Source organism: Cryptomeria japonica, chromosome 5, assembly GCF_030272615.1.
Source record: "Cryptomeria japonica chromosome 5, Sugi_1.0, whole genome shotgun sequence".
NCBI classification, from domain to species: Eukaryota; Viridiplantae; Streptophyta; class Pinopsida; order Cupressales; family Cupressaceae; genus Cryptomeria; species Cryptomeria japonica.
In genome coordinates this window covers 28,557,517-28,583,814 of record NC_081409.1, presented here as the reverse complement: position 1 = coordinate 28,583,814, position 26,298 = coordinate 28,557,517, and the positions used below count along the sequence as shown (strand labels likewise).

At 35.2% G+C, this 26,298-nt stretch overlaps 1 protein-coding gene across 1 annotated transcript in view; it reads left to right on the top strand.

The window, feature by feature from the left end:
- The first annotated feature begins 21,470 nt into the window (after window positions 1-21,470).
- LOC131033668 (APO protein 2, chloroplastic) overlaps window positions 21,471-26,298 on the top strand; it is a 30,954-nt gene continuing 26,126 nt past the window's right edge. Inside the window, exon 1 of the mRNA XM_057964934.2 lies at window positions 21,471-21,706. Coding sequence (XP_057820917.2) covers window positions 21,584-21,706 — 123 coding nt within the window. The 5' untranslated portion in view covers window positions 21,471-21,583. The remainder of the gene's footprint in view (window positions 21,707-26,298) is intronic.

The window sequence follows — 26,298 nt, the reverse complement described above, 5'->3', positions numbered from 1 at the left end:
GTTGGGCAAGCGTGATTGAGGCCTATAGCCCGACAAGGTACCGAAACAAGTTGTAGTCATGCAAGCATGATTGAGACCGTGAGGCCCTACAAAATGACTGATATGAGAGTGATGGTATGATGAAAGAATAAGTATCTGGTTAACTACTGAGAGGGGGGGGTGAATCAGTAGATAGAAAAACTGATACAAACTTCACCAATCTCAAATCAATCTCTCAAAGTAAACTTAGAACTATCAATGCAATACCACTGTCAAGATAAAAACTCATAAGATAAACCGACTGACTATTACAACAAATTAACAGTAAACAACTTCTTCATATCTCAATGCTTCTGGTTATCATGACTTATCAAAATAGTTAAGTAGTTAAGTTAATCGACCATAAAAATATAACCACAAAAAAATTCACCACTTGACACAAATATTTTGATGTGGAAACCCAAATAGGTAAAAACCACGGTGAGATGAGACTCGCAAGATAACTATCTGAACTCTTCTGAAGTTCGGCCTGTTAGGAGCCTAGCCTGTTAAAGCTTTACAAAAGTCCTGTTAAGAACTGATCCTGTTAGGAATCACCTAGTTAAGGGATTGACTACAATGCCTTGTTAGAAGCAATACCCTGTAAGGAGTAACCTCGATAGAGGATTTGAAAATCCAATCTAATGGATCACCTTGTTAGAGAATTTGAATAGTACCAAGCTTGTTAGAGCTTACCCAGTTAGGGGATTTCAATTCTATTGTAATTGTTAGAAAACAATAGGAGTTTGCTGATCTATTTGAATAGCACTACACTTTCCTGTTCAGATCCATTTCATGCTCCTATCCGCCTTTACTCAAACTGCAGATACATCATCCAGTTTGGAAACCACACACTCAACTAATCTTTTCCAACTCTTTGTCAACTCTTCTACTAAACAACTTCATCGACCTTATAAACAAATCAATTAGATTGGTAACACAACAAAAACCTAATTCTCATAGAGATTACAAACAAATCGGTTCAAGTATGACTGTTGGATTACATAGAAATCTCTGCACATCAATCAAGAAAACCTTGATCACTCCTTGATCACCGCTTCATCGAACTTAGTAACTTATCACATGCTTTGCATTAGATGCAATATATTTTCTCATTCCCTAGACAAAAACCGTTACATCAACTCGCCAAAAATCACTTCAAACTATCTTCATACAATAATCATATGTGGCATAATCATTACCGCTCATCATCATATCATAAACCAATATAACCAATTCCCCAAACTTAATCGGTTAGGGTTTATCAAAAATAACATGTAGGGTTTACCGGTTACATCAATAGATAGGGTTTACACTGGTTACTGGTTCTCCTCACAAACTCTTCCTACTGGTTACAGTAACAATATTACAACAATATCAACAATGTCATTACTAGTTAATTGACATCAATGACAACATAACATATCAATAATGCAATCTTCATGCAAATGCCAACAGAGAGATCTCAAAAAGAAAACTCAAATAATCCCATAATCCAAGAATTTAATCCCAAAAGGCCTATTTATTATAGTGAGTTGGAATGCTTGGGTCTAGCTGTACTCACTTGGGTCATTCTCACAGGGTGATTACTTTTTACCACTATGACAGACCCACTAAAAGGTACACAAATCTCAAACTTAGAAAAAGCTTCAAGGGTCTAGATTTGTGATTGTCTATGCAGACAAGAGCATACTCTCCTACCTCTTAGACTTTTTTTCAAACACAAAAGACATATTTGTTCATTTACCACATAGCAATTTAAATGCCTAAAAATGAATTAAAGAATACACAATATTTGGTCAATTCTCCTTAGGCAACCTGCAAAACCAACGCATTAGTAGTCATATTGTTTTCGATTCTTTGACATGTGTAAGTTTGATTGATAAATTCTTTGACAGACGTTCTACAGAAAATCAGTTAGGCTATGAAAATCTCAGGCAAACAGAAGACAGTTTAGGGTTAGTGTCAGTAAATCTAAAGCCAAATCAAGAAAACCCCCTAAAAGTATATTGTTTATAAGACAAGCAAAGCAGAAATCCATACGACAATTCTCTCCAATCAGAACGAGTATTCTCATTGAACCAAATGAGTAAACCCCAAAAGGAAACAACAAAAGTAGATACTCATACGATGATTCCCACAGAGCCGAACGACAAATCTCAGAACTTGTCTTATATGCTGTAAAACTCATATGACTTTTTGTAGAGGTTGTACGGATGAAACCTAAAAAATAAAAATAAAATGATTTGCAAGGCCGAAAATTGAATTCTCGAGCCCCACGGTGGGCACCAAAAATGTGTGTGTGATAAGTGGACATGTATCTGTATCTGTATCTAAATACACAACACTTCAATTAAGTCATTAGATGCATGGTTAGTAAATCAATAATCAATGAACAATAAAACCATTATAAAGTGACCTATTGCATTCTAGTAGATGTGAGTTTAGTTTTGTTCTCAGATTTCTTTATGCAACACCAGTGACTAGATGACACCTAAACGAAGGATTTAATCTATATGAGTATGAAATTGAGCTAAATGGATACAAGATATACAAGATTAAGCTAATATGATTTAAGCAATTTATCAATCTATATGATTTTAATCAAACTAACATGATTCAAACAATATGATTAAGATAATGCAATATTCTCAATGCACAAAAAAATCTCAATGGACCTAGAGCAAAAACAACATAATAACAATAATCTCCAGGTTTTTTTTTTGAATGAGAGATGAGAGCCTGAATTTATAGAAAATCCATCTGAGAGTGATCGTACGGATCTGTGTCACACTTTAGGCTAATAATGCCTATTTCGATCGGACTGATTTGGCCCCATTTGGCAACCATGTTGCGCTCTCGTGGCAAGGGCTTTATGGCCGGAAAGCCCTTGCCCTATATAGGTGCCCAAATCCACCCAAGCCGCTCATTTTGCATTGAGCGGCTTGGAGTTACGCAGGAGGGCGCAAAAAGTCTCAGAGATCCGGCCGGAAGGGTTTCGATGGTAAGTGCCTTTTTTTTTTTATGTATTTATTTTAACATATTAATTTATATTGTTTTTTTAAAAATCATTTTTAATAGAAAATTAGTTTTTTTTAGTTTTTTAATTTTTTTTTTTTTTTTTGTATATATTCTATCATATTAGTTTAGAATATTAGAAAATAAATACACACATACATATGTAAATACATACACATACATACATACAAACCTAAATAAATACGTACACATACATACATACATACACCTACATACACATACATACAAACCTACATACAAACATACACAAACATACATACATACCTACATACATGTACATACATAGATATAAAATAATTATATGTACACCTTAGGACATACACATACATAAAAATACATACACCTACATACCTATGTCTACATACATACATACACACATACATGTACATACACATACATAAATACATATGTGCATACATACATTAATACACATAAAATAATTATATACACCTTAGGACATACATACACCTTAGGACATGCTATGAGGGGTCGTGTGTGGTCCTGAGGGGTCACACACGTGTGTGACCCCTCAAGACCACACACGACCCCTCATAGCATGCCCTGAGGTGTATGTATGTATGTATGTGTATGCATACATTCTAAGGAGTATACAACTATTTTATATGACCCCTTAGGACCACTAAAGGCCCCTTGCTACATATGTGCACCCCTTAGGACCTATTATGACCACATAAGACCAAATGGTGTCACAAGGGGTCATATGTGATCCTAAGGGGTCACACATGTGTTCTAACACATGTGTGACACCTTAGGACCACTTAAGGCCTCTTGCAACACATGTGCACCCCTTAGGACCTATTAGGACCACATAGGACCAAATGGTATCGCAAGGGGTCATATGTGGTCCTAAGGGGTCACGCATGTGTTAGAACACATGCGTGACCCCTTATGACCACTTAAGGCCCCTTGCAACACATGTGCACCCCTTAGGACCTATTAGGACCACAAAAGACCAAATGTTGTCGCAAGGGGTCATATGTGGTTCTAAGGGGTCACGCATGTGTTCTAACACATGCGTGACCCCTTAGGACCACTTAAGGCCCCTTGTGACACATGTGCACCCCTTAGGACCTATTAGGACCACATAAGACCAAATGGTGTCGCAAGGGGTCATATGTGGTCCTAAGGGGTCACGCATGTGTTAGAACACATGTGTGACCCCTTAGGACCACTTAAGGCCCCTTGTGACACATGTGCACCCCTTAGGACCTATTAGGACCACAAAAGACCAAATTTTGTGCAAGGGGTCATATGTGGTCCCAAGGGGTCACACATGTGTGACCCCTTAGGACCACTTAAGGCCACTTGTGACACATATGCACCCCTTAGGACCTATTAGGACCACATAGGACCAAATGGTATCGCAAGGGGTCATATGTGGTCCTAAGGGGTCACACATGTGTTCTAACACATGCGTGACCCCTTAGGACCACTTAAGGCCCCTTGCGACACATGTGCACCCCTTAGGACCACTTAAGGCCCCTTGCGACACATGTGTAGCCCTTAGGACCTATTAGGACCACATAGGACCAAATGGTGTCACAAGGAGTCATATGTGGTCCTAAGGGGTCATGCATGTGTTAGAACACATGCGTGACCCCTTAGGACCGTTTAAGGCCCCTTGTGACACATGTGCACCCCTTGGGACCTATTAGGACCACAAAAGACCAAATGTTGCCACAAAGGGTCATATGTAGTCCTAAGGGGTCACACATGTGTTCTAACACATGCGTGACCCCTTAGGACCACTTAAGGCCCCTTGCGACACATGTGCACCCCTTAGGACCTATTAGGACCACATAGGACCAAATGGTGTCACAAGGGGTCATATGTGGTCCTAAGGGGTCACACATGTGTTAGAACACATGCGTGACCCCTTAGGACCACTTAAGGCCCCTTGCAACACATGTGCACCTCTTAGGACCTATTAGAACCACAAAAGACCAAATGTTGTCGTAAGGGGTCATATGTGGTCCTAAGGGGTCATGCATGTGTTAGAACACATGTGTGACCCCTTAGGACCACTAAAGGCCCCTTGTGACACGTGCACCGCTTAGGACCTATTAGGACCACAAAAGACCAAATATTATCGCAAGGGGTCAATGTGGTCCTAAGGGGTCATGCATGTGTTCTAACACATGCGTGACCCCTTAGGACAACTTAAGACCCCTTGTGACACATGTGCACCCCTCAGGACCTATTAGGACCACATAGGACCAAATGTTGTTGCAAGGGGTCATATGTGGTCCTAAGGGGTCACACATGTGTTATAACACATGCGTGACCCCTTAGGACCACTTAAGGCCCCTTGCGGCACATGTGCACCCCTTAGGACCTATTAGGACCACAAAAGACCAAATGTTGTCGCAAGGGGTCATATGTGGTCCTAAGGGGTCACGTATGTGTTAAAACAATTGTGTGACCCCTTAGGACCACTAAAGTCCCCTTGCGAAACATGTGCACCCCTTAGGACCTATTAGGACCGCAAAAGACCAAATGTTGTCACAAGGGGTCATATGTGGTTCTAAGGGGTCACGCATGTGTTCTAACACATGTGTGACCCCTTAGGACAACTTAAGGCCCCTTGCAACACATGTGCACCCCTTAGGACCTATTAGGACCACATAGGACCAAATGGTGTCGCAAGGGGTCATATGTGGTCCTAAGGGGTCACACATGTGTTCTAACACATGCGTGACCCCTTAGGACCACTTAAGGCCCCTTGCGACACATGTGCACCCCTTAGGACCTATTAGGACCACATAGGACCAAATGGTGTCGCAAGGGGTCATATGTGGTCCTAAGGGGTCATGCATGTGTTCTAACACATGCGTGACCCCTTAGGACCACTTAAGGCCCCTTGCGACACATGTGCACCCCTTAGGACCTATTAGGATCACATAGGACCAAATGGTGTAGCAAGGGGTCATATGTGGTCCTAAGGGGTCACAGATGTGTGACCCCTTAGGACCACTTAAGGTGCCTTGTGACACATGTGCACCCCTTAGGACCTATCAGGACAACAAAAGACCAAATGTTGTCGCAAGGGGTCATATGTGATCCTAAGGGATCACACGTGTTAGAACACATGTGTGACCCCTTAGGACCACTAAAGGCCCCTTGCGACACATGTGCACCCCTTAGGACCTATTAGGACCACAAAAGACCAAATGTTGTTGCAAGGGGTCATATGTGGTCCTAAGGGGTCACACATGTGTTCTAACACATGCGTGACCCCTTAGGACAACTTAAGGCCCCTTGTGACACATGTGCACCCCTTAGGACCTATTAGGACCACATAGGACTAAATGGTGTTGCAAGGGGTCATATGTGGTCCTAAGGGGTCACACATGTGTTAGGACACATGCGTGACCCCTTAGGACCACTTAAGGCCCCTTGCGACACATGTGCACCCCTTAGGATCTATTAGGACCATAAAAGACCAAATATTGTCGCTAGGGGTCACGCATGTGTTAGAACACATGCGTGACCCCGTAGGACCACTAAAGGCCCCTTGCGAAACATGTGCACCCCTTAGGACCTATTAGGACCACAAAAGACCAAATGTTGTCGCGAGGGGTCATATGTTGTCGCGAGGGGTCATATTTGAATTTAGTTAAGTGTTCTAGTTAATTGTACATGTGTATGTGAAATTTAAGTGTTTATGTACATGTTTAATGAACTTACTTCAAAAATTTAATATCCCAATAAATATCCCCTTAAGACCACTTAAAACACCTTAGGACAACATAATTAGATGAATCCAAACAACATAATTAAATGAAACAATATATGTATAAATATAAATGAAATGAATGTACATAGATGAATAAAACGAATCCATGCATGTGTAAAAATATAAAAGAATCAATCCCCTTAAATATCCCCTTAAGACCACTTAAAACACCTTAGGACAACATAATTAGATGAATCCAAACAACATAATTAAATGAAACAATATATGTGTAAATATAAATGAAATGAATGTACATAGATGAATTAAATGAATCCATGTGTAAAAATATAAAAGAATCAATCCCCTTAAATCTACTTAAAACACCTTAGGACGACATAATTAGATGAATCCAAACAACCTAATTAAATGAAACAATATATGTGTAAATATAAATGAAATGAATGTACATAGATAAATAAAAGGAATCCATGCATGTGTAAAAATATAAAAGAATCAATGACGCAAATATCCCCTTAAATGCCCTTAAGACCACTTAAAACACCTTAGGTCAACATAATTAGATGAATCCAAACAACCTAATTAAATGAAACAATATATGTGTAAATATAAATGAAATGAATGTACATAGATGAACAAAATGAATCCATGCATGTGTAAAAATATAAAAGAATCAATGACGCAAATATCCCCTTAAATGCCCTTAAGACCACTTAAAACACCTTAAGACAACATAATTAGTTGCTCATTTTAGTGAAACTATAAATACATGCGTAACTATACACAACATAATTAAATGAAACTATAAATGTGTAAATCAAAATTAAATGAATACATAGATGAATAAAACATGTAAAATCAACGTATAAAACGTAAAATAAATGCATCAACAAAACTAAATTTCCACAAGTTATCCAAATTGCTACACATTTCTAGAAATATCTAAATATATATATGATTTTATCAAAATAAGACCTATCTAATATATTTTACTTGTTCAAACATGACAAGTGAACTTAAAGCTCGTAGTACATATAATTTGGATCCTCCCTATCTTTTATAATTTTTAAATTTTTTTCATGATCTTCAATAGGCAACCTCCACTTTTTGTTTCCACGTCCTCTTTTTGGCAATGTCTCCAACTGCAATCTTGTCGCTATTACCAAGTGACTGTAGTGTAGAACTTTTTGGCCAGACATATAATCAATGAATGTTACACCATTTGTATCTATCTTTATTTGTTGATAATAGGTGCCTTTAACAACAACTGAACCAGTGGGATATTGTTGCCCATCATCATCACTGACTGATTCCAATAACTTGCATTTTGGTTGTGTGCATCTCAGTAGATAATAATCTACACTTTTAGTATTGTTAGGATCAACAATCACTGCAAAAATATCACCTGTGAAAATAGACCGTGCATGTATATATATTACAAGCAATATTAGTTCATTACACATTTTAAAATTAATTTTGAACAATATTAAATTAGTGAAGAATTTAAAAATTTGTACATGTACATATATGTAATTTACAAAATATGCATGCACGCACCTGTAACAACTAAATCAGAAACACATTCATAATCAGTTGAATATAGAGGATCATGAATATCAATAATGTCACTATCTTCGTAAGGAGGCATTGTGATAAAATCTTTCATAGCCCATTGCAAAACATATCCATTAGCAATATTTTGACAATGAGTATCTTTGTTGTTTGCAATGCAATCAACACAAAAGCATGATTTTTCTCTTCCAAGAATAGCATGAGGCTTGCTAAATCCCGTAGTCATGACTTGATGAAAATTTCTAATACCATTAATTGATTGACAATTATAAGGATTTGATCGATCAATATCTGATAATACAAAAATAATTTAGTCAATTTTTGTTCATTTCACACACACACACACACACACACACACACACACACACACACACACACACACATACACTTGAATTTTTAAAATAATTCAAGAACACCAAGAATGTTTAAGAATATATATATACCTTTAACTTCCCAAAAATAACGCTTGTTGTAAGTTGTATCATGACCAACAAAATGATTTTTGCACCATTCAATAATATCATTAGAATTATGTATGGTGTTACATGCACAAAAACTCTTTCTTTAGAAAATTGGACAACCTATATATATATATATATATATATATATATATATATGAAGATAATTTACCTGCAAGTTCATGTTGGCAAAGTGCATGCTTCACACATGCTCCTGCTCCATCATGAACTCCTTTTCCATGTCCACTCTCAAAGAAGTTCAACAAAAACTTTATGCTACGTCGAGCATGTTGTAGGGATAACCAGTTAAAAGCTTTTGCAGACTTAAATTGCCCTGACATGAATAACATATATATTAAATATATATTTAAACTTTTGACCTGTTATATATAATCAAATCATATACATATTAAAAAAAAAACTTAAATAATCAATTTCAAATCTAATGTACTTACCGACACATCCAACTGACCATATCCAATGTTGTGTACATTCTATCCCACGATCTTTAATATCTTCAAAAAACATTCCAAAACAATGTGTTACATAGCTCCTATCATGGCACGTATCATCACTGATATAGAAATGGACCTCCTTGATGATAATGCGTTCATTTTCAGTACTCTCTATACCATCCACATGAAATTGTGCATGTCTATAGCAAACTTGTACAAATATTGCAACTTGATCAGAATGATAATATTGACTTTGAATTTCTGTGTGAGGACTAAATGTATAGTTCTCGGAGAAATCTACAATTGAAAGAATACAACCTGGTGGAAAACAATTCTTTGAATCACGAAACTGTTTAGCCTGCCATCTTGCACCATGACAATGTTGGATATGTGGATATATCATATTACGAAATCTATCTATAAACTGAATGTAGGGCAATTCACTCTCTTTCAACATAATTTTTTTGGATTCAGTTCCTGACTTACTTTGGTATGTCTCATATTCAAATCTCTTCCATATAACTAGTGCATGAATATCAAAATTCTCCGTTTGCAACACAAACTTACTAAAAAATCCACAATCATTGCATTCACCTTTTATACATTGTATTTTGAACTCATCGGAATCTTCTAATTTTTCACATAGAATAGACTTCACAAATTGTGTTGTACTTGTAGGAATGACTAGATTTGGATTAATTGTTGCCATGAACTTCTTATATGATTGCAAGTGTAGATGAAATTCAACATGATTTTGACAACAACAAGTTTCACGTACCTTATTTATGTGTACAAAGCAAGGACGAAATCTCTCAAACATCCTTTGGCAAATCTTTACATCTGAAAATTCTTACTTGAATGCTTCAAACAATTCACTTTGTGTTGTATCTAAGAAATGTTTTGGATGTGTAATCTTTTTACCATCTTCATCTATCATCTGTATAGTATCCCTTCTATTGGAAGACACATGAGATTGGTTGGTCCAATAATCAATGACCTGTCTTTTTACATCTTCAAAAATTTTGTCTTTTCTAGGAACCCTACAGATATTTACCCAATTCTTTTCGATGTTTTCATCCAACATATTTCTCTTCCTAATGTATCTTTGAATAGTTCTTCTAGATACATTCATTAATTGAGAAATTGCATTAACTTATTTTTTACGAGTCAATTCCTTACTAGTAATCATAGTCATCAATGGTCTACGTGCAACACTTAAATCAACACCTTGACTTGTGTTCTCAATACAATTCAATGCTTCTTGTAAATTTTCAATTATAGTTTCTTTTACTAATGTATCACTTGAACTTTTCTTATTACCAACACCCAACAAGTCCAAAACAGGTTTCATTTCCCTTTTCCTAAATAACTTAGCAAATAATTGTACTCTTCCAACAATAGACTTATTTTTAAAATAATCATCCCACAAATTATTACAATGCAATGTTAATGTGCTTTCAGGTATCATATCTTTAGATGGAATTTCATTGATAAGACTATCTTCATCCATTTCCATCAAATTTTTCATACCAAAAAAAAAAAATCATCTCGTACCTGAGTAGATGTTTCTTGAACATCATCAGGTTGATCTTGAACAACAACAAATTGTTGTTGACTACGTTTTGTATGACCTTTCATCTTATCGTCCCTTTTACGATCATACAACCTTGATCTAGTCCTCTTATTCCCCATTGCAAAAAATATTTAGATCTTCAAAATTTTGTGCTTTGAACCTAAAAACAACACATGCAAAAATGCATATCTTCAACATTTAGTGCTTTGAACTAAAAAGGTTATATATCTAATAACTTTTCGTCGGTTCTTAACCAAAAAAATGTAATTAGTGAAATGTATAAATAATTTTGCATTCTTAAGCTTAACATGTGTAAATTTCATCCATTTAGATCATTTGACTTGAAGTCCAATTTTTATAATTTAGAAAATGAAAAAATAAGGCTCAAGAAATATAGGAGCATTGATAAAAAGTAAGAAATTAGGTATACTTCAATTAGATACATTTGACTATATGTAATGTACATATGAATGTGATTTAATAACAATAATTGCTTGAAATCACTTAGCTAATATATAGAGAATTTGAGTCAAGTATTAGGAAATAAAATATTATATAATTCAGTACTAAATAGTGTTGGATATATGGCCAAGAAATGGTTATCGTCGTATCGCAGTGACTAAAGAATATGGTTAATCTAAAAAATATTTAATTTCCAAAAAAACATCTAATATTGTAAATTAAGCATGATTGAAAAAATAATTTCAAAGAACATACTTGGAAAGGGTAGACGCCTTCCGAAAAAAAATTCAAAACCTTCGCCCCTTTATAATCTTCCTACTCGCTCCAAAATGCCACTTTATTTGAAAAAAAGAGAGGATTGTTTGCAAAAATAACTCTTATTATTTTTGCACTTGATTGATTTGGTTTTTTTAATGAAAAAAATAATTCTTTTTCATATGTGGTTCAAGCGACCGGTCGCTTGTACGATCAGTCGCGTCGGCCCTCACAGTTCCGGCCAGAAGGGTTTCGACCGGAACTATTTTTGAATTGTTCCCACCGTAACCCTTTCAACGGGAATGTTTCCGGCCGGAACGACTTATGTGGAATGCCAAGTGGCAGCCACATCAACAAAAATGATGATTTTCTCAAACTTGTCACTTCTGCAACAAAATTCAATAGGTAAATTAAACTTATTAAAAAAATTTAAAATACCCTTTTTTAGAGATCAAAGTCACAATTCTACTCATATAATTTTTTTAATGTTTTGATTACATTTAATATATAAAAAATTAAAAATACTACAACTAGGTATTCTTTTGTTCGATATGAGTCTACTTTGAAAAACAAAACAAAAATATCAAATCACTTCAAAAAAAATTGAAAAAATGTGGTTCACTAGAAGAGAGAGTCTTCTCCAAAAGGGTATTTTTAGTTTTTGGATTATCATAAATTCAATAGACAAATTGTGGTGGGAGACAAAAACTGTCAAATTCTTGTATATTCAACTTCCAAATGCTATTACAAAGAAAATATACATCAAATTTTATTTATTTATTTTTCATGCACTATATAAATATGTGATCTATAACTGATATCAAAATGAGAAAAAAAAGGTTGATTTACATTTACTTTTGAGGTGGGAACCAAACCCCCTGTTTTTCAGCAATAAAAAAATGGACTTTAAAGCTAAAAAATATATATAAATTATTGACAAAAAAATTTCAAGAAATAGTAGACTTAAACTTCGACAAATTTTACACATTTCATCAGTTTACATCATCTTCAAATTCAAAATGCAAATGACACTTTTATGGCGACAAAATTGAACAATTATTGTTGTGTTAGCCTTTTCCTTTGTAAAAGTGTGACACAGGTTTGTACTTTTATCCACCAACGCTCAAGATTGATCAATGATGAACAACAAAGATTCTCCAAGAGGAAGCACAATCTAGGTGAATTGATGTGATTGGTTGCTTTTCTCAGCTTTAAAGGAAATTGAACTAATTTTAAGATAAAATCAAAAAAACTGATTTATTTCATATTTTATATTTTTATTCAATTTTGATATTTAATTCATTTAATTGCTTTTCTAAGATTTTTTAATTTAATTCCTTTTTTATTTTTTTTCTCAATTTTAATTCTTTTTTTCAAATTAATTCATTTTTAATGATTTAATAGCAAATTGATTTATTAATTAAATATGCTAGGATATTTAATTAAATAAATAGGATAATTGATTAAAATGATTTTCTTGGAATGATTAATTAATTAATTAAATATTTAATTAATATAGAATGATTTATTTGCCATGTGACATTGATGACTGAGAATTAATTAATTAGGTTCTCAAGATTGATTTAATTACCTTTGGTTAGGACCTTGGTGATGTAGTCGAGATTAGGGGCCCATGGTTTAGATGACCATTTTTAGGGTATTACACAATTAACATTTCTAAGAATCCGGTGTTGCATTCAAACACAAAACACATCCATCAAGTTCCACTTTTTGAGAGGGAAGGTAAATGAGAATAAGGTCAGACTGGAGTATGTGTCAACTAAGGAGCATATTGCAGATATTTTCACCAAGCCTTTTCCTAAGGATACTTTTGAGTATCTTAGAAGCAAGTTAGGGGTGATTGCTCCTCCTAGTTAGAACTAAGATGCATTTGGTATGCATCATTTCAGTGCATTTCACATTCATATCTTGTGACCCAAATTGATGGTTGGTGGTTATTACTCAGGGGTGGTAGTCATTTTTGTGATTCAGATGTTCAGTTTCATTTTTGAGAGTTGGTTTTGTGAGTTTGATTGCAAATATGTGCCTTTTTTATTGATGTCAAAGGGCGAGAGAGTCATGTGAAAAACCATAAGAGGGAGAGAGTCATTTCTTCTTTCTTTGTCATTGATTATTTTTCACATCATATGTTTCCATCAATGCCAAAGGGGGAGATTGTTGGAAGAGTGCTGCAAATATGTGCTTAAGAGATATTTGAGAGATGTGTTGTCATTGATGTAAACACATTTATCTATTTGTGACAGTAATGTAGTGAAGTACAGTGAGTTAATTTGTTCAGCATGTTGAAGATCAAAGTTTGCATATTAAAAGGTTTTTAGAGGGGTGTCTATAGTTGATTCATTTCAAGTTTCAGTGGTATGCATGGAGATTTTATTGAGTTATGAATATCTGTGTTGTGGCTGATTTTTTAGTTGTTCGGTGATGTCATTATGACAATATTTTGCTCCACATTGTAATATTTTGTTTTGCGGATTTGATGGTATGTTTGGAATATTGGTTTGTATCCTCTATTCAAGTGGTTTGTGGTTTGGAGGTCCGCAAGTGATTTTTCAAGGTTAATAGTCATTACAGTTAGTGTTCCTGAGGTTCAATATGAAGATGTTGGTGATTCTAGTAATTTGTGTTGGTGTGGATGTTGCTATGATAATTCATGATACTTGTGGATGTTTTTGGATTGTGTTCCTTCTGTGTTGGTGGTCCGCATTGATCATTGAGCTGGTAATTGATGATTTTCCTCAGTATATTAGTGTTCTTCGTGTTATTGGTCAGTCGGGTGCTTGTAGCGTGTTGTAGATGCTCAAGGAATAACTCTTGGAGGTGTTTCGTGTTTGAGGTGATGATTTAAGTCCATGATATGTCTTAGTCGACATTGTTTTGGTTCACATGTGATAATTTGTATATGATCAACAACTATATCATTCTAATTGTTCTGTGTGTTGAGCCGACCTTGTTGATCTTTCTAAGGCCAATGTCATGTATAAATAAATGTAATAATATTATGTGAGCCAATGAAGAGTGGATGAGTGTGAGTATGTGAGAAAATATTGTATTGATCTTTTAGAAGCAGAGACAAAGTGTGAAGAAGAAAATGAAAGTTGATATGATCTTAAATCGGAACTGTAACTAGGCATTAAGGATGTTATTTCTCAATTCATGATTTCTAGAAGTAATTCGTGATTGTTTGTAAGGCAATGAGCCTTCCCTGGGTTGTAGCCCTTTTTATTTTGAGTAGTGAGCTCTAGGCAGTGTGCCTGAAGGCAAGTGCATTCCCCATTGTAATACTTCTAACAGAGTATATCTTTTGTGGGTTCACTCTCACCGTGGTTTTTCCCTTAATAGGGTTTCCAGGTCAAAATCTTGGTGTTATGTGTGTTTATGATGTGTTGTTGATTTATGCTTTCATGTTTCATTATCAGATTTGAGAGCAAGTTCAAGTTGTGTAGGTTTTTGGTGACAACTGATTCACCCCCCCCCCCCTCCTCAGTTGTCTGTCTTATTTCATCAATTGGTATCAAAGCAGGTTCCTTCAAAGAAGCTTGACCGCTTGAGGTGGTTCGGGATGGCGACCTACAAGAATAATAGTCCGAGATCTGATGACACTAACTACTCTCTTTGGAAGAATCACACGGAGTGTCACTTGAGATGCATTGGTGAATCTTACTGGACAGTTACCAAAGACAAGTATACCATTCCTCAAAATGGTCCTTCAATTCCAGATGATATAAAGGAAGTTGAATACAATATTAGGGCCGAGGAAGCATTGTTAAGTGTTGTGACTGATTCTGAGATGACAAATGTTATGGATTTAAAAACTACTCATGAGATTTGGAAGAAGTTGGGAACTTTGTATGAAGGCGACAATTATGTGAAGATAGCCAAGTTGTAGAGCCTTAAGGGTAAATATGAGATGTTGAATATGAGCGAAGATGAGAATGTCACTTCCTTCATGCAGAAAGTGAATGAACTTGTGAGTAATATTAGATGTGTTGGTGGAACATTGGAATAATCAAAGATTGTTGCTAAAGTGCTACAATCCTTACCTACATCATACAAGCACAAAGTTATTTCTATTGAGGAGATTTGGATTGTGATTAATGTGATTAGGGATATGTTAAATTATCAGAACTGAGAACAAGTTCAAGTTGTGTAGGTTTTTGGTGTCAACTGATTCAACCCCCCCATCCCCTCTCAATTGTTTATCTTATTTCATCAATTGGTATCAGAGCTATTTCATCATATGCATCTTCAAAAAAAAATAAAAATTGTGAGGACATAATTAATAAATCTTATTTATTAATTTTCTTATAAGAGGATATTTTATTTATTTTTAATTCTTCTATTCATCTTTTTGAATGAAGATATTTAATAATTTTTAATTATTAAAATCTTCCTGATATTTTCAACTTGCTAATTTGGTATTTATGAGAAGATAATTAAAGATTTTATTATTTATTCTCATAATATCTTCTCATTTGCTTTCTTCTATCTTCATCCTTCCCCGAATGGCAGCTTTGTTGTGCCCTCAATCAGGTTCGTCCATCTAACCAAAAATCTTTTCAATCTTAGCCATCCAATCAATCCCAATTTTTTTTTTATAAATTGAGCACTTTTCTCATCATTTTCAACCACACTTCTAGTATCCTTATGCTGCGATTTTCATCTCTCAATCTTGCTTTTCACTTGCATTTGCACTTGTAGGTGAGTTCCACACATCAAATTTGAAGGAGAAAGAAAGCCAATGGAGGTCAATGAAGGAAACACCTTGCGATGTTTTGCATGTTTGTTTTAGTGTTTTTCTTTCATTAGTGTGTTAGGATTCAATTTCATAAGCATATTAGGTTTTGTGGTTGCCTAATTGTGTGCTTTTGATGCCTATTCCCAAATTCCTAGTTACAGTTATGCTACTAGAATGAACTTGAGTTATTAACTAGATTCTTGATGATGAATACCCTCTTGGAGTTGTTGGTTTTGAGGATGAAAACCCCATTAGCTGGTTGGTGTAGTTTCATTTAGAGGTCAACATCATTATACAAATTGGAATTCTAGTTTTGAGTTGTAAATATGAGGATCTTTGTTGTGTTTATATGTTGCTAGTATTTTACATTATTATTGGAGTGTTTTTAAGAAATTTTGGTGAGATTAAAAGATGATAATTATTATTTATTTTTGATTGGGCCATACCATTCAAAAATAATACCTGCAACTATCAATGGCATACTAGGGGTTCTATTCAATCCCATGAGTTTGTAAATCAGTTCAAGACTTCCCTAAAATCTTGTCTGCCCCATATTACATTACCCATTTGCTAGTTTGAAGAGGTTGAAGTGGGAATATTGTGTTGCAAGGTGTGTACCCTTGGTCTCCTTGTGTTGTGTAGTGCAATGCTCAAGTTTGTGACATGGCTTAACTGCCTCCTATGGATTCTATAAGTCTAGTGGTTGTATCAAGCATTAGCAGGTCAATATTTTGGTACAATGACAACCATACTTGTAACAAGTGGTATCAGAGCTTGGGTCACAGATTCAAACCCCTTTGCTTGCGCTAGGGGGATTGTTGCAAGGTGTGCGCCCTTGGTCTCCTTGTGTTGTGCAACACAACACTCGAGTTTGTGACATGGCTTAACTGCCTCCTATGGATTTTATAAGTCTAGTGGTTGTATAGAGCATAAACAAGTCGATATTTGGTGCAATGACAGTTGCACTTCTAACATATTGTAGATTTATATGACCAGATACAAGTCATACTACCTCTAGGAAAGAGTCTGATTGTGATTGGTAGACAACTGCATTGTCTCCCTTTCATTTATCTCTCTTGTTTGGTTGATGATGTTTAGGCACAATAAAACTAGTTATAATATTTTGGAGGTATATTTCCTTATATTTGCATGAGTTTTGAGTGTATTGAGTTGGGCAGAGTTTATCAACACTATAACTATATCAAATATGTATTACCGGTTTTCTAGTAAGAAAATGAGTATATTAAACCAACATCAATCCTCTTACTCATCCCTTCAAGGTATATAGTAGTTATTTCAAGTTGGGTGAATTGTTAATGATTATGGGTACTTATTGGGATGTTTTTAACTGTTCTATTTAACATTAACATTTGTTATAAATGTGATTATAATCTTATTTTGATTATTATGATGCCATTGTACTAATTGTGTATGCTTTGAATGTTCTCACCTTTGAAAGCTATTTTTTCATGCATTCTAAACTGTAACACTAGATGGTAGTACCGCCAATGAGTTGGGCCTAGTTCATTGTTGATATAGTCACCCACCAAACAAACATGTTTTATTGCAATTGCTCACCACTAAATAAATAGAAGAATCGTATTTCACATTTCAATATTGTATAAGATTTCCCACTCAATAAGGGGACATGCCCCTTCACTCACCAATGGATAAGTGAAATATGCATATTTTAATTTTTAGTAAAGCATATGCACCCCACTAAATAAGTGGTATTGGCTAGCTTGCTTCCTAATGCTTTACTTTCAACATTACACTCTATTTAATAGTATTTTAAAATATTGCATGCTCTCAGCTTACCCATTTCAGGATCTGAGTGATCATAATGTGGGAAGGATTATACATTGCATCTTACTTTCAATTGATAATTTTTTTAAAGAAAATCTAGGGTGGATATTACACATTTTAAATCAATCTCCACCATCCATTTATCCTCATCAAATCAATAAAATCTCCTATTGCTCAAGCCATTTCTAAGCATGGGAATTGGATGAAAATCAAGGTTATGCTATTGATATTCTTGTGCAACTATATTCATCATTTCCATCAATAAATATTGGGCACATCCATAACATCAAGAGGGTGTTAATAAGAGAGATTCATTGATCTTTTATTGTTGAGTTACATTCTTTTCTAGTTTACAAAAGTTTAACTAGGTGTAGAATATGATATTTGTTCATGCATTGTTCTATGATTTTTATTGTATATTTAAAATGCAAATGCAATTAGGAGAATATGTGATTGCACATAATATAGTAATTAATAATTCTTAAGATTTAAATAATAATATAAGTGGCAAGACCAAATACACATATTTTTATGTAAATTAATTAAATGGATGTATATTAAAAACCTACAAGAATAAAGCAAGTTTCACAAACAAAGGATTTTCTAGTGGAGCACTACAAGACATTTGGATCAAAAATAATAAATAACACATAGTAACAAAGTAGTTGATATAAAACACACAACAAATCAAAACACAAAAATAAAGCTTGTGGGTCATTGCATCGATAGATATGACAACCTTACTTTCGCATTGAAGCTAAATGACTCAATTTAAGATGACCAAAAAATCAATATGTATATTCTCTCCATTATTTAAGGGTGGGAGTTGGCCACAAACACGGATTATCTAACTCAAAACCACACCCTTTTTTTATAAAATAGATACACAAATAAAAAAAAGTAAACCCTCAATTCACTTTTCAATCATTGTAATATATATCAATGAAAATTTTCAAACAAAAAATATTTTTAAAACCCAAATTCATAGTTAAAAGGAAAAGGAAACAAAAAATTTACCCTCCATTATTAAAACTAGCTATTGTATTCAAATCAATCTACAAAGCCTGGGAGGTTGTGAGGAAATGCATCTCCCATAATGACATTATAGGGGAGGATAATGAGATATGTGGGGAGAGATCTATTTGGTGGAACCTAAAGCATAATGGCAAGCCTTTGGCCTTACTCCAAGGATGCTCAGCTAAGGTATGGGCCTCAAAGGGGCTAAAGAAGTTCTCAAATATAATCAAGGATGGATGTTTATTGAGCTGGAATGATATAGTGCAAAAATTTGATATCCGTATTACTCACCAGAGAACCTATTATATGCTTAGAATGGCTTGTACCCGTCTTGTTCTCCCTAAACCTTGTGTTGAGAATAACTGCATATTTATTTCCTATAAGTGGTCTCATGGATCTCTGTTACCAAACATAAAGCCAAAATTGTTTATAAACTCCTTGTTGATAATGATAATATTTTTTTCCATCTTAACGCCTACTAGATCTTGAGTCATACATTGACCCAGTGGCAAAGAGTGTTTGATTCCCTTTGGGGTTGTCTTGCCAAACCAAAAAAGAAGTTTTTCCTATGACACCTTATCCTTCAGAAACTTCCCACAAAGAAGCCTAATGGCGAACCCAACATCTGCTCCTTTTGCCATGTTCTTGAATTTGTTTCTCATATCTTTTTTACTACCTTTATGCTAGGGAAGTATGGAATATATTTGGTATTTGCATGGGCAGTAATATTGTTGTTTCTGATGTTGTAACCGGTTATGTTCAGAGCCTCAAGAAAGATGTTAATATTTTTTGGTCTATCTTTTCTCTTGAATTACTTTGGCTAATTTGGAAATTTAGGAATGATAATGTGTTCAGTGGTAGGGATAGATCTCTTACCGAGTCTTTGAGGAGACTCATTTTTCATAACATTGATATGCATATCACAATGACTATGAGGCTTGCTAGAAGGAAGCTTGAAAGGTTGCTACAAGATGGTTCTACAAGAATATTCACGTGGGAGATATCACACGGCTTCTCATGGTCTAGGCAGACTGAGGAAAGGTCCTTGTTTGAGATTGGGCTGGAAAATTTCACGAATGACCTAAACGAACAAAGGAAGAAGAATACACAGGAGCAGGTCTAGAATATACTTGTTGTTGAACCTCTCATCCACCCATATCTCGACCCCATTATGTGGGGTAAGGTCTTGTTATGGAATGATGGACCACATGGTTGGACACCTTGGATTGAGATAGTAGGATATACCAATTCTACAGATGGAGAAATTATGTTTGATTAGCCAGCTATATTGTTTTGAATGTCTCTGTATAAATTGTTACCAGTTCAGTCACCTCACTGGTTCTATCTTGTAATTATATTTTGATACTCTTTCAGGATAGTGTTTATAGGATATGATCCTTCTCTAGTATGGGATAAGCTGCATGCTTTGATCAAGGAGTTAGTGTGATACTATGTCATTTTGTATTGTGCTCACTTTATATTTAATAGAAAAAAAAACAATCTATTGTCTCATACAAGCTATTGTAGTTGACATATAACTTCAAGAAAATATAACATGCATACCTCAAAAACTCTATTGTATAAAACGAGAGCAAATAGTTTCTTTCTTAACAATTGAGTGGACATTTAACATATTGTAAAGTTGTATTGTGGGAAGGATTATTGAAACCCTTCTTCCTTAGCCATTGCCTCTATTAGTTACCACTATAAATCTAGCATATAATTAAACAACATTTAATTGCAAATATATTGTGGCTTGCGAAATACATAGTGGTTGAAACCCTTGTGTCATGGTAAATATGATGTATTGTATTATTTATCATGCAATTGTTTTATAGGTTGGTTCCTTTGAACCGAACATGTATGTGCCAAGCATAAATGTGGTAACCTAAAAGTTAATGACAAAGGTGTGACTTTAATGTATAAATAAATATCATTGAAATGTTTGATATTGTGTTGATAATGCAAGTCCAAATAAACATGTTAAGGGTGTAGCCTAGTCAATAATTGAAAGTCCATGTACATTACTTTTAATCGTTCCCTTTTTAAAAAAAGTAGTAGTATTTTCAATACATCCACATAAAATAGTAGAATGTGTCACAATATTAATTAGTTAAATTAAAACATTTTGATAGTTCAAATATCAACAACGACTAAAATTAAAATGCACCACTATCAAATCCTCCCAACTAAAAAATATCAAATCCTTTATTGTCTTCCTTTCTTGCAATTGATTCAATAAAAAAAAATCAATATCCACATAATAAATATTAAATACATTTGATTAATGGCAGACTAATTTCAAAAATTAAACACACGTTTATCCAATGGAAAGTCGGGCCAAAGCAAACATAAAACTGTGAAAAAATCCTGTGTATTGAAAGGTTTTAAGCAATATCTATATCTATATAGGCTGATTCATTCAATTTAATGTTGCTGGTACGATTATGAGACAAGATGGGCACCATCTCCTTTTCCTATGTGAATGGCCTTTCTAGGCCTGCATATAAGCCTGTGTATACCAATTTTTCTTCGGGGAGGCTTCTTTACGGTGAGTTCCATGGACCACCAAATTGGAAGGTAGGTTTGCCTCTGCCAAATCATCCCTGTTTAAATTGATTTCTTAGATTTCATTTTTTTTGGTTCGTTTCTAAGGTCTGCAATATGGATACATTGCGACATACTGAAAATCAAAACCAAAGTAGATTATGATGTAAGAATAACTGGTCAATTTAAAGACATGTTAGAATCAGTTGATTTGAGTTACTTGCAACACACCCATCAAATATGTATACAATTGCTGAAAGCTAATCTACTGTAAGATTCTTTTTGAAGTGAACCTCAATCACACCTTTTAGTGAAATGTTTGGCCAATTGGTAATGGAAGTTTCAATTTCTATTAAGATGATAGTCTCCCCGAATTATGAATTCAGCTGTACTGTAATGCTGAAGTATACAATTTAGGTGCCATGAGAAGAGATGCACTGTTATAAGCTGTTATGCTAATTCCAAGTTCAAATATGTTAGGGTAGTTTTTGATATCGATTTAAGCAAATAATACATTGGACTGGACAATACAAATTTAGGTGTCATGAGATGTCCTGCCTCAAGTTTTGATTTTAGTTTCAGGTTTACAGAATTTAAAAGAGTTAATGCCCCAGACTTCAACGGTAGTGCATCTGAGTGGAAAATAGGAAAAAAGTCGCTGATGGGTTCAGGACCATAGTTGCGAGATTCTTCTAGGCAAACATAAAAATCTCAAGTGTGGGTGGTGAGTAATTCAAAATGAACTAGCATGAGAGTCCGCCGCCTAAAAAAAGTGAAAACTTTCTTTTGCCAGTCAACTATCTTGTTTGTAGTAATCTTCTTTTCCTGAAATTTATTTCCCTAGATCAAATCTGCTTGGTGTATTGGTCTTTCTGATTCTGGTTACCATGATTATGTTCAGGACCCACATGGGTACTAGGAAGCCTTGGTTACTCCTACACCATATACTAAATTCCATCACAGCCTTCTAATGTGGGGCATCCGAAGTGCCTAAAAATTCAAGCCGCAAGCATATTGCCACTGGCGTCTTGAAAGACAAACTTAAATCTGGTATTGACCTCAAAACAATACTGAAGTGGAGCTTTGTCGATGTATAGAGCTGTGCTCATGTGCTTGCTTGTTCTTGGAGTTTGTAGTTTTATGCAACAATCAGTTGACTTACAGAACAATACACCCCTTTAGCCTGGCAAGCAACTTTTGCACTACAACTCACTCAACAGGCAACCACACAGAGACAACTATAGATGCTAGTTCTTAACCAGAAACTAAATGATCCCCAACTGACTACAAAACTATGCTTGTGTAAATTAGCAGTCAAACAACTTTTAGTCCGTTTATGCTACTCGAATTTCCATTCAAATGACATTGGATTTCTTCACAAGTTAAGAGTCAGAATGTGTATACAAAATCGAAAAATGAAAAATAAATAAAAACCATAGAGAGACATGGGTTTTCTCTCTATCCTAGAAACCAAATTGGTTGGAAGTGGCAATTGCACATCTTCCTAGCCTTTCCTCTGAATTGGAATCAGTTATAAGTGTGAGAAAGTCACCCAATGTGTTTCCTATCTTTGTAGTGCCCTATGGCTTTGAATAATTTAACCTTATGGCTTGTCTATTCTGCCTACAATTCCTTCCTTCTTTGTTACACTCTCACTTATGTGTGTTATGCTTTGTAATTTGGTAGATTTCATTCACAATCTTCTGTTTGAAGTTATATTTAGTATGAATCGCCTCAATTGATCCAATCCAACCCCCTCATGTCCTTAAATGGGTGATAGAGACTCCTCCCCATGCTATAGTGTGGGAATTGAAAGAGCACATATCAAATAATTTGCTTGACACTCTCATTTCTGCTATTGTGATGAAACAATCCCTTCATGTAGATCTGCAGTTTCATAACTGTTCCCTTAGGGAAATAGTGCTTTGAAAACTACCTCCAGTGGGAACTGGAGTTTTTGTATTGCTAGTTTGTGGGGTGCATTTATGCACCTGAAAATCTGGAACTGACTCCATTTACCGTTTTATCATTTTTTTGTAGTTCCTTATGGATCACGCCTCCCTTCTTAGAGAGGCTTCTGGTTCCACAAGGCTTAATATGGAAATAGAAAATTTTCTTCTTCCATCTCTGCAACTTATTTGTCTACTGGTCTTGGAATAAGACTCCTTCACATCTCCTTGTTCATTCCTCAAGGCAATGCTCAACACTAAGGTGCTTCGGGATATAAGGTAGTGGTGTTATGTCACACTTTGAAACTTGCATCTATCAAAAAATTGGCATCTCCTTGATTTCCTTCCTATGATCTTTGTAATGGTGGTCACCGCCTCTGACAACTCTTGTGATGCATTTGTTTAGCAAAATTCAATGAGGAGAAAACAATGAGGAGATGCATCCAATGAGTCAATAAATGAGTACATAAAAAATCAAGATATGTCTAGTCGTATTTGATTGATTTAAATGCAAACTGGATACAAAATGACATCCTTATGTGGAATTGTAATATCCCCTGATGGTATGATGAAAGAATAAGTATCCAGTAGAATACCGAGAGGGGGGGGGGGGGGGTGAATCGGTATATTGAAAAACTGATACAAAGTTCCCAAACTCAAATTCAACCACACAAAGTAAAGACATCTCAGTCAAGATCAATATTCTTAAGAATACTTGACATTAACCAGTTTAACTGTTATGACAACTTAACAGTAAACAATATCAATCTTTTAAACATCAACAATGCTTAATCATAACTCAACATATTCATCTCTCAATACTTCCAGTTACAATGCCTTATCAGAAATTAATCAAATCAACAAATAAGATCATAACCACAAAAACATTCACCACTTGACACAAATGTTTATACGTGGAAAACCCAAATAGGTAAAAACCACGGTGAGATGAGACTCACAAGGATAGCTATCTGAACTCTTTTGAAGTTTGCCCTGTTAGGAGCCAAGTTTGTTAAAGCTTTACAATAAGTCTTGTTACGAACTAATTCCGGTTAGAAATCACCCGGTTAGAGGATTTTACAAATATGCCTTGATGAAAAGCACAATACCCTATTAGGAGTAACCTCGCTGGAGGATTTAAGAATCCAAGCTAATGGACCACCTTGTTAGAGGATTTAATGAGTAACCAAGCTTTTTAGAGCTTACCCGGTTAAGGGATTTAACTTCTTCTGTAATTGTTAGAAAACAACAAGTTTTCTTGATCTGTCTAAGTAGCACTACATTTGCTTGATCGGACCTTTTAAGCTTCAATCTGCCTTCACTCAAAGTGCAAATCCATTCACTGGTTAGGCAACTACACACTCAACACGTTTCTGCCAATCTTGCCAACAACTTTTACAAACAACTTGATCGACTTTAAATACAAATCAATTAGGTCGGTAACACAACAAAAACCTAATTCTCATCATCGAGATTACAAACAAGTCGGTACAAACTTGACCATTAGAAATCATGACAATCTCTTCACATTCTTCAAGAAAATTCCAACCGCTCCATGATCACCGCTTCATCGGACTTTGTAACTCATCACGCGTTGTGCATTAGATGCAATCCACTTTGTTCCTTCCCTAGAAAACAAACGTGCCAAAACAGTTTGAACTTATCCTCATACAATGATCACACGTGTCTCCATCATTACCGCTCATCAGATAATAAACCAACAAACTTGATCGGTTAGGGTTTAACAACTGATAGGGTTTACCGGGTACAATGCATAGAAAGGTTTAAGCCTTTACACCGGTTTACCGGTTCAACTCACAAACTTAACATACCGGTTTACTACATCTTCTTACTGGTTACTAGCCAATATCAAAAACAACAATATTAGCAATAACATGAATACCATTATCGGTTCAATTGACATCAATGACAACATATCATTAATGCAATCTCTTATGCAAAATGCCAACAAACTGCAAATGCCAACAACTCCCCCTTTGACATTGATGGCAATACAAATATCAACGCCTCTGATTGTTGCTGAGATTGGTGAATAGGAATCCTGGTTTACATTACCAAATATTCACCTTGCTCTGTCTGTCTTCAGCCTGCCGTTGGTTCACCTAATCAGACACATAATTCTTCTCCTCAATCACATAATTCTTCTCCCCCTTTGACAGCAATGCCAAAGTGAAAGTAAAAACATGTAATTTTGCTCTCACTGTGATGTTGATGCTCCCCTGTGGAATACATCCACTTCTTCATCAATCGATGTAAGATTCTACAAGTAATTCAAGGACTGATGCAATTAGCATCATGCTCAATTAACTTCATGAAAAGGGACAACCCCTAATTGACTTCTAAGATACTCGAAAGTGGTCTTAGGCAGAGGTTTGGTAAAGATATCCACAAGCTGCTCATTGGTAGAGACATGCTCCAAGATAACATTTTTACTTTGAACTTTTTCCATCAAGAAGTGATACTTCAATTCAATGTGCTTAGTCCTTGCGTGCAAAACAAGATTTTTGAAATGTTTATTGCACTTGTATTATCACACAAAATCTTTATTGGTTCTGAGATTTCCATCTTCAAACCTTCCAAAATGTGCCTCATCCACATAGCTTGTGTGCAATTCATATAAGCTGCTACATACTCAGCTTCAGCAGTAGATTGTGA